Source organism: Bubalus kerabau, chromosome 2, assembly GCF_029407905.1.
Source record: "Bubalus kerabau isolate K-KA32 ecotype Philippines breed swamp buffalo chromosome 2, PCC_UOA_SB_1v2, whole genome shotgun sequence".
NCBI lineage: Eukaryota > Metazoa > Chordata > Mammalia > Artiodactyla > Bovidae > Bubalus > Bubalus kerabau.
Genome location: NC_073625.1, coordinates 19,155,475 through 19,165,932, shown reverse-complemented (window position 1 = coordinate 19,165,932; position 10,458 = coordinate 19,155,475). Strand labels below are relative to the sequence as shown.

At 43.0% G+C, this 10,458-nt stretch overlaps 1 protein-coding gene across 15 annotated transcripts in view; it reads left to right on the top strand.

Annotated features, from left to right (window-relative positions):
• The first annotated feature begins 1,689 nt into the window (after window positions 1-1,689).
• Window positions 1,690-10,458, top strand: part of RBPMS (RNA binding protein, mRNA processing factor) — a 249,869-nt gene continuing 241,100 nt past the window's right edge. For 6 of the 15 annotated variants that reach the window (XM_055567173.1, XM_055567170.1, XM_055567171.1 and 3 more), the window contains exons 1-2: window positions 1,704-1,830; window positions 8,552-8,643. In XM_055567173.1, the coding sequence (XP_055423148.1) occupies window positions 8,611-8,643 (33 nt within the window). In that variant the 5' untranslated portion in view covers window positions 1,704-1,830; window positions 8,552-8,610. Of the gene's footprint in view, window positions 1,831-4,831; window positions 4,870-8,551; window positions 8,644-10,458 lie in introns of those variants that run through there. The other 9 variants (XM_055567183.1, XM_055567181.1, XM_055567185.1 and 6 more) reach the window with 6 other exon arrangements.

The following is a 10,458-nucleotide window of genomic DNA, read 5'->3' as shown; positions in this document are numbered from 1 at the left end:
GCAACTTTATAACAACTAAATAGAAAGCTTTAAAAAGTAAAGGATAAAAAATAAGGGATCTCATCACTGAATGTCAGTCGTGCTACCTACTGAATGGATGGATTCATCTATTAATTCAGTGTTTATTAAGAACCTACTAAGTATCGATGAGGCATTGTGTGTTAGATGTTGGGGATACAGTAAGAGGAATAAAAACAGAGGGTCCCTGAGATTGTGAGATGATAAACAAGTGGATGAGACAGAAAACACACATGCAGATAAACAAATTTCTGATTATGAACTGTGGTCCGTGCCATGAATTAAATAAGCAAGGTGATATGATACACAGGGATGGGAGGAGGGAAGAGACAACTTCAGAGAAGGTCCCCAGGGTGGGCTTCTCAGGAAAGTGATGCTGAAGATTGAGAAGAGGCTGTCACACGAAAGAGGGGAAAGACCTACACAGCACATTGCCAAATGCAAATCGTGACACCCAAAGGCCCTAAACCAAAGGGCAAACTCACGCTCACCTTTTAGTTGGAGTCCATCGTGTATATTTTTTTAATTTTTTGGCTGTGCTACATAGCATTCAGGATTTTAGTTCTTTGACCAGGGATTGAGCTGGTGCCCTTGCAGTGGGGGCATGGAGTCTTAACCACTGACTGCCAGGGAAGTCACCCATCATGTATATTTTAATGCCCTCTAGGGTGGCTTCCTTGGTGGCTCAGTCGGTAAAGAGTCTGCCTGTAATGCCAGAGACCTGAGTTCGATCCCTGGGTTGGGAAGATCCCCTGCAGAAGGAAATGCCAACCCACTCCAGTATTCTTGCCTGGAGAATTCCATGGACAGAGGAGCCTGGTGGGCTATAGTACATGGGGTCACAAAGAGTTGGACTCGACTGAGTGATTAACTTTCAGGGTGGCGCTAGTGGTAAAGAATGAGCTTGCCAATGCAGGAGACATAAGAGACACAGGGTTCAATCCCTGGGTTGGGAAGACCCCCTGGAGAAGGAAATGGCAACTCACTCCAGGATTCTTGCCTGGAGAATCCATGGACAAAGGAGCCTGGGGGGCTATAGTCCATAGGATCATACGGAGTTGGACACTCCTAAATCAGAGTTGTTTTTTTAGGCTCCCAATGCACTGAGTGAACAGGTATCTGGTGCTAAGAACTTCCCTATAATTGGGCCATTAATGTCCTCATTTAAGGAAGCACACACACTCTCCTCTCCTTGGTCAAGGCTTCCTGGCAACCTTTCTGGATGACACCGAGACAAGAAGACTTCATAGCTACAGACAAGCTTCCCACTGGCCCTGCCCATGGGGAGCCCTCTTGGTTGAGCAGGGTCACCCAACCCACACCAGTGGGTACAGCAAACAAAACTGTGGACTTGCTCTAAACTAGTTCAAATTCCCTGCAAGGGCACCTGACTTATCTTAAAATGTAAAACACCTGGATTGAGTATGTTGTAGTTTCCGTGCCTGCTGAAGACGTAAATGCATGGTCGGTAGGTTGGATTTATGAGACGGTACCATCTGGGATTCACATTCTGTCCATTAGGTCGAGCTAAGTGCTGTCAGGAATGCGGGAAGAGCCATGCTGAAATGGGGGAGCAGATAAGCAGTTAAGGCGCCTTAAGTGAACCCAGCTGGACGAGCAGGCCCATCAGTAGCAGCGCCACACCAGGCAACCCCGCTGAGCCAACTTCAGACTCACTTAACCCTCAGACGTTCGAAAAGCAAAACATCAGTCCTTTGCTGTTTCATCTCACTGGCTTTCTGTGCACGCTTACGTGACAAGAAAACCGGAAGAGAGATCACCCAGACACACTTCAGACTGCAAAGAAGAAGGGTAAGTCTGACCTTGAACTTGAACTTGACTCACTCTAGGATTTTGTGGAAGACTAAGCACCACAGCTATGACTCTCAGAGGTTCACTGACACTTAGTTCAGTTCTGAATATCGCCAATGAAAGGGTGAGGAGGAGAGTCCCTAGATTCTGTTTATAGAAAGATAACCCTGAAGTCAGGTAAAAAAAAAAAACAACAACTGGGTATTAAAAATAGTATTAGAAGAGAAAGATAGCTTTCTAATGGGACCAGGAATAGCAGAGACACTTCTGATATGAAACCTTTGTCACTTTAATGTCAAAGAAACATGAGAAAAGGGAACCCTCGTGCACTGCTAGTGGGAATGTAAATTGGCACAGCCACTATAGAGAACTGTATGGTTGCTGTTCAGTCGCTCAGTTGTGTCCAACTCTTTGTGACCCCATGGACTGCAGCACGCCAGGCTTCCCTGTCCTTCACCGTCTCCAGAGCTTGTTCAAATTCACGTCCATTGAGTCGATGATGCTATCTAACCATGTCATCCTCTGCCACCCGCTTCTCCTTTTTGCGTCAATCTTTCCCAGCATCAGGGTCTTTTCTAATGAGTCGGCTTTTCACATCAGGTAGCCGAAGTATTCGGAGAAGGCAATGGCATCCCACTCCAGTACTCTTGCCTGGAAAACCCCATGGATGGAGGAGCCTGGTAGGCTCCAGTCCATGGGGTCGCTAAGTCGGACACGACTGAGCAACTTCACTTTCACTTTTCACTTCCATGCATTGGAGAAGGAAATGGCAACCCACTCCAGTGTTCTTGCCTGGAGATTCCCAGGGATGGGGGAGCCTGGTGGGCTGCCGTCTATGGGGTCACACAGAGTCGGACACGACTGAAGTGACTTAGCAGCAGCAGCCGAAGTATTGGAGCTTCAGTTTCAGCATCAGTCCTTCCATTGAATATTCAGGGTTGATTTCCTTTAAGGTGGAAGTACCTAAAAAAACTAAAAATAGAACTACCATATGATCCAGCAATCCTACTCTTGGGTATTTTTCCAAAGAAAACAAAAACATGAAATTTGAAAAGATGTATGTACTCCCACGTTTGTGTGCGTGTAGTCACTCAGTCGTGCCTGACTCTTTGCAATCCCATGGACTGTAGCCCACCAGGCTCCTCTGTCCATGGGGATTCTCCAGGCAAGAATACTGGAGTGGGTTGCCATTTCCTCCTTCAGGGGATCTTCCCACCCAAGGGATCGAACCCAGGGCTCCTGCATTGCAGGCGGATTCTTTACCGTCTGAGACACCAGGGAAGCCCACCCCCATGTTTATTGCAGTGTTATTTACAATTGCCAAGATATGGAAACAACCTAAGTGCCCGTCAATAGAGCAATGGATAAAGAAAACAGTATGTATGTAAATACAATGGAATACGACTCAGCCATAAAAAATACAATGAAATCTTGCCATTTGTGATAATAAGGATGGATCTAGAGGCTAGTAGGCTAAGTGAAATCAGTCAGACAGAGAAAGACAAATACCATATGATTTCACTTACATGTGGAATCTTAAAAAAAACACAAAACAGATTTACAGAGAAGAGATTGGTGGTTGCCTCAGACAGGGTCTAGGGATGGATAAAATGGGGAAACAGAGTCAAAAGGTACAAATTTCCAGTTATACAATAAATACGTCCTGGGATGTAATGTACAATGCCCAAATTACTATAAATAATAATACAGTGCTGCATATTTGAAAGTTGCTAAGAGAGTAAATCTTAAAGTTCTCATCGAAAGAAACAAATTCTGAAACTTTGTATAGTGAGGGATGTTAACCAGACTCCTTGTGCTCGTTGTTTCATAATATGTACAAATATTGAATCATTATGCTGTATAACTGAAACAATATCATGTTTTGTGTCATTCATACCTCCATTAAAAAAAAACACAAATTGAAGTACATCCAATGGTTGTATAAAAATGTAATCTGGAAAAAAAAAATGTAGTCTGAGCCATTCTCAGTAATCATTTACACACTTAAAACAGAGAGCAACCAAATGCACAAAAATTCAACCAGGGAAGAAACGTGTATTCCAGAGAATGTAGACCAGAATTGGTTTGATTTTGATTCCCAGCAAAACCTAAAAATTAGTGAATAACAGATGGTAAGTAAACCCTGAGAAAAGGAACAGGTGAAAGATACAATCAAACTAGCTTCAGTTATTTTAAAAGATTTTTTAAAGATTAATTTAAAAAATAGAGAAGGCTGTGTCCTGTGTGCTATGATTTGCAATAGATGTGTAACAGAATCCCTCAGGGTCTCTTGGTCAGAGGAGACACGTGGGTTCCATGTACAGGTGACAGGATCTGCGGGTGATAGAACAAACTGAGTGGGCTGTTGGCCCTGCGTGAGCCTAAAGAGGGCTCCCCGCTGTCTGGCCCTAGTCCTGCTCACTGAACTGTTTTTGCTAGCTTCCCAATGGACACACGGAAGACCGTGTATCCTGTTTATGATTGATGCCACGTTATAAGGGACTGTCGGCACACTGGAGGGTTCCACCCAAGTGTCCACGCACGAGCTATGGGAGCTTTTGTGGGCTTCGATTTCCTTCTCTGAGTCTCAGCAAATGAGAATACCTCCTAGAGGCTTTGCGAGAATTAGACTGCACAGCAGAAGTTAAACACCCAGGAGAGAGATTAAGTAAATGTGGATTTCCTTCTAATCTTTAGGAAGGGCTGGGATTCAATATTATCTCGATAGCTGAGATTGATAGATTAAAAATCCAAAACAAAATAGAATACACACCTTATCTTAAAATAGACAAAGGGTAGCCAAGGGAGAATGAACCTAATATCAACTTTGATTAAAAAAATAGAAACCCTGGGAATGTTTTAATTGCCTACAAGTTCATGGTAAAAGGGTAGCTTTTAGACTTCTTTTTAATGTATCTGATTCTGGAATTTTTTTTTTTTTTTTTTTTTTTGCCACGCATGCAGGGAGGGATTGGGGGCAGGAGGACAAGAGGACGACAGAGGATGAGATGGCTGGATGGCATCACTGACTCGATGGACGTGAGTCTGAGTGAACTCCAGGAGTTGGTGAGGGACAGGGAGGCCTGGAGTGCTGCGACTCATGGGGTCACAAAGAGTCGGACACGACTGAGCGACTGAACTGACTGACAGGGTTTGAGGGGATCCTAGTTCTCCGACCAGGGATCGAACCCCAGCCCACAGCAGTGGAAGCACACAGTCCTAACCACTGCACCACCAGGGAAGTTCCAGAGGTAGCTTTTAAAAAGATACACAATCTGAAGATACCTACCGTAGGGCTGGTGTGGCATGGAATAGGGCTGATGGCTGGGTGTTGCAATTAGGCAAAGTTTGCTCAATGAAAGAATGTGTTTCCTAAAAGAAAAAGCTGTTTGTGGATGAAATTAGTTTCCGCATGAGGTCGTGGCACCTCCATTAGGCTCTCTAGGAGGAGAGTACTCTTGTTTAAGGTCTTTCAAGGTCTCTCTCAGCAACGCCTGGGGTCCCTCATTCCTGGGCTTCTCTCCCGTGGGCTCTGGTCTGGGAGAGAGGTACGCGTGGCCTTTGCCTGAGTGCCGCCTAACACCTGAGCTCATGTGCAAGGAAGCTCTTCTCATATTTGGAGACTTGGTCTGGCAGCATCACCATGTAGCATTATGATTCTGTTTCTCACCAAGATGAGGCAGTAATAAAATAAAAAGAGAGCAAGTCCCAGTTCTAGAAAGACTGCATGTCTCAATTTCTGCTCACCTTTGAGTCACATGGAGGTGATAACAAGTACTCAGGTAATGTCTGCACTGACCAAGGAGTAGACCTGTGTTTGACAACATCGTGGTAATCATCGGTTCAAGATACTGTATATTTATTGAGTGATCAAACTGATCTCTTCTTTAAAAATACTTATTTATTTTTATTTGCTTGGCTCTGCTGAGTCTTAGCTGTGGCATGGAGAATCTTTAGGGTTAGGGTTAATTTGCAGCATGTGGGATCTAATTTCCCAACCAGGGATCAAATCTTGGTCCCCTGCTTTGGGAAATCAGAGTCTTAGCCACTGGACCACCAGGGAAGTCCCTGATGATCTCTTAATAATGAAAAATTCTATAGTTCAAATTTGATCCTGTGGGTGACCCTTTTCTTGCTTCTCCATTAGCTGAAAGTATTGTAACAATTTACAACCTAGTCTCATAAACTCATATCAGGAAGGACCATTGAGTCTTTCCTGGAACTTAGTTATTTTTGAAAATTCATACTGACTCAGATAATGTACTTTTCAAATTTTGTTGTTTACAGAAGTAAGTCATCACTGAGTCATGTTTATAGTAAAAGTAAGCAAAAGGACAGTAACATACTTAAATAAAAGTAACACACCGCATTGAGCCTGTACAGAAATAAATGTTTCATATTTACAAATACAGGTACTCAAAATGAACTTTCTTTAAATAAGGTCTTTCTTATCATCTGCCACCATATTTAGTACATGCCAACGTTATTAAAAACAAAGCCATTTTTTAGTTAAGGGCATAAAAATGCATCGCATCTGCTTTTTTTTTTTTTCCCCCAAAAAAAGAGGAAATAATTTCACCATTCTTAAAGTGATCAAAAACATCCAAGTGGACTTTTAGGGAGTTTTCCAAAAGCAAAAGAAAGGGGAAGTTAAATAGAAGAGAATCTGGTACCTGAATGAATTTTTTCCCAAAATATAAAAGATTAGTTTCGCAAAAATCAAAGCGCAGTGTATCTCAGGGGCTCAGAATAGCTCCTGAACTAGCTGGATAAGTATATCAGTTGTTATACAATTTATATTGTTATAAATGTGAATCTGGTGTTAAGGCATGAGAAGAATACAAGCTCTATAAATAAGTATATTATGATTTTCTATTGGGACAAGTTGTTATCAGTAATTTTGAATCTCAGCCCTTTGCTTGTTAAGCTTTACACTAAGCAGAGCTTCCAAATTAAGAATAGATTTGAAACACTTTCTTAAATTGCCTTTATCACGAGACTCCTTGATTGAATCTAACCTGCTTTGTGCTGCCGACTCTCTTGTTTTCACTGGCTAGCTGCCCCGACCCTAGACAGTGGGTCAGGAAGGTAGAAAGACACCCAAATATCCTCCCCAAATAGCTGACATACCTGTGGAGGCAGAGCTGTCTTGACTACACTTCACCACGCTGGCATTTTTCTGTCCAAGTCTTCTCCCACCATGGGAAATTGTCTGTGGACGAATCTATCTTCTAGTCCACTGGGTTACCTTTTCCTCAAACTTCTGTTTACCTGGGGTTCTTCCTTCCTCTCCCCAGAAATCTATTGCCTTCAGTCTTTCTCCTCCTCCAGTTAGCTCTCTGATTGAAAACATAAATATTGAATTTAACATGACTTCTGGGTGCTGTTCAGAATAGTTCTAAGTGGCAAAATATCCCCCGCAAAAGAAGAGAGGATTATGGAGGTGAACGGTACTGAGAATGAATCTGGTGTGGATATACCTGTTGCTATGAGGATAAATCTATGAGAAGTATAATTGAGCTTGTAGCAGGGTCTACTAAAATATAACTTTTCTTAAAAATTATTTTATTGAAGTGTAGATGATTTACAGCATTGTGTTGGTTTCTGGTGTACAGCAAATTGATTCCGTTATACATATATAAATTTATTCTTTTTCATATGCTTTCCCATTATGGCTTATCACAGGATATGAATATAGTTCCCTGTGCTCTTCAGTAGGACTGTATTTATTCATTCTATATAGAGTAGTTTGCATCTGCTAATCCCAAACTTCCAGTTCATTCTTCCCCCACCTACTCCCCCTTGGCAGCCGTAAGTCTGTTCTCTGTGTCTGTGAGTCTGTTTCTTGTTTGTAGATAAGTTCATTTGTCATATTTTTAGTTTCCGCATATAAGTGATATATGGTATTTGTCTTTCTTTGATTTACTTCACTTGTTGTTTAGTTGCTAAGCTGTGTCTGACTCTTTGCGACCTCATGAACTGCAGCATGTCAGGCTTCCCTGGCCTTTACTATCTCTCGGAGTTTGCTCAAACTCATGTCCATTGAGTTGGTTAGTATGATAATTTCTAGGTCCATCCATGTTACTGCAAATGGTATGATATCATTCTTTTTTATGACTGAGCAGTATTCCATTGTATATGTATATATGTATATATACACACACACATCCATTCCATTGTGTGTGTGTGTGTGTGTATGTATATATTTATCATTTCTTTATTTATGGACATTTAGGCTGTTTCCATTTCTTGACTATTGTAAATAGTGCTATACTAAACACTGGGCTAAAACATGAGTTTCTATTTTAAAAAATCAAATGGTATTTTATTACGTGAATGTTGTATACACATAAAATCAATGATCAAGAACAGCTTCAAATAACCTGTGGATGGCCCATTACATTAGGAAGCCTTGTGTTGCACTGTGGCCTGGTTTCAAATTTGCAGCACTGCCTAAGCTCAATGTCAGATATCTCAGTTTGCAAAGATCCTTTGGCTCTCTCCGTATAAATAAACGAGACTTTTTTTTCCTCAAAAATGATAATCACACTATTTGTAGATTGAACCAAGGACATGGGTAGAAAATTTAATGGAAGGGATGGAAGAGAAGCAGGAGTTAATGTTGATGTTTCAGGTGCTAATAGGTTTAGGGGAAATTAATAAGTTCGGTTATGAAGACATAATCTATAAACTGCTAACATAATGTCCATGTTTGGTGTAGGTACAAAGAAACCAGCTGAGAAGAGAAATTCTGGGAAAGGGATACTGGGACAAAGAGTGATGTATTTGGATGGGAAATTTCCACCTTGGAGGGTAAGATATTTAAGCAGATGTTTCTGACTCAATTGCAGATTTCCAATCGGAAGTTGAATATGGCAGTAAGTAAATTGGGTGGTGCTAGTGGTAAAGAGCCTGCCTGCCAATGCAGGAGACGTAAGGGACCGAAGAGATGCGGGTTTGACCCCTGGCTTGGGAAGATCCCTGGAGGAGGAAGTGGCAATCCACTCCAGTATCCTTGCCTGGAGAATCCCATGGGCAAAAGAGCATGGAGGTCTACAGTCCATGGAGTCGCAAAGAGTCAGACATGACTGAAGTGACTTAGCACGCTCGCACTGGAGACAGACACTTAGCAGTCATCCACACAGGGGTGATGCTTAAGGCTCTGAGTAGATAAGGGAGAATGATGACAATCCCGTTGATTTTTATAATATAAATCTTTTCATTGCCTTCTCCTCTGGTGTGTAGCCCATTACTATGTCTCTTCTGTGTCCATCTATTTTGGTTTAGCTTATGTGCTCACAGTGGGTAAGAATGTGTCTAACTCACTTTGAACAGTACACAATTCAATATCATTGCTAAGCAGGCTCTCTCTCTCTTTCCTTTTTTTAGTATTTATTTTTAGTTATTTGGCTGCATCGGGTCTTAATTGCAGTACTCAAAAATCTGATCTTGGTTGCAGCATGTAAACTCTTAGTTGCAGCATGCAGGATCTGGTTCCCTGAACTGGGATCCAATCTGGGCCCTCTGCATTGGGAGTGTGGAGTCTTAGCCACTGGACCACCAGGGAAGTCCCGCCAAGCAGGCTCTTAATGTGTACATTTCTCATCCAGATCTGAGTTGGTTTGACCTGGGCTTGGGGAGGGCAGGACCCAGCTCCAGGACACAGATCATGGAGTTAAGTATGAGCAGAGAGACAGGGTTGAGAATTAAAAACCCACTCAAAAGGCAGCGCTGTTGTGAAGGTCCTCCGAGGAGTCAGAATCCAGGCAGAAGACCATCAGAGGGCAAGCAGAACAGGTTATAAAGGGAGGGCAGAAGCTTTAATGAGTAAGGAGGAAATAGATAACGTGTAATGGTTTTCTCTGAGCTCCTCCACCAGGGACATATTCCTGAGTGTATGATTTCAGAAGCTCTGACACACTCTCTGCATAGTTCACCCAGTATCTTCGGCTTTGGAGCATGCATCCGGACGTGTACCTTCCCACATGTGAATTAGTGTCTTTTCTTAGTCAGTTGTGATTTTGACCATCTGCAAAGTACTAACTTGTAAGCATCTCAATGGCAGGGATGTGTCAGAAGCGCCCCTGCCCGCCCCCTTCATGGTCTACCCTGGAATCCTTGAGGAGCTGCCCCAGGCCTCCTGCAACCTGGGTTGACTGAAAGCAGGGTCCACTGGGTGCCCCCAGAATCAAGGACTCATTTTGCTAATACTAAACCGAGGACCTCTCCCTCGCTGTACCTTTCTCCTCCCCCACATCATTCTCTTCGTACCCCCAGGCAACCTCCTCACTCCCCAGCCCTCACCAAGCAGGCTCTTAACATGCACATTTCTCAGCCAGAGCTGAGTTGGTTTGGCCTGGGCTTGGGGAGGGCAGGACCTGGCTCCAGGACACAGACCACAGAGTTGAGTGTGAGCTGAGAGACAGGGCCCTGGAGGAGGATGTTAGAGAAAGCCATCGCATGTTATCTCTTTCCTCCTTACTCATTAAACTTTCTGCCCTCCCTTTCTGACTTGCTCCGCTTGCCTTCACAATCCAGGTCTCCTCCGGCTGGGTTTGCAGCTTTCTCTGACACAGCACTTTCTCTGAAAAACCCTGCCTCAAGCTAAATGGCCCCCAGGCTGAGAAT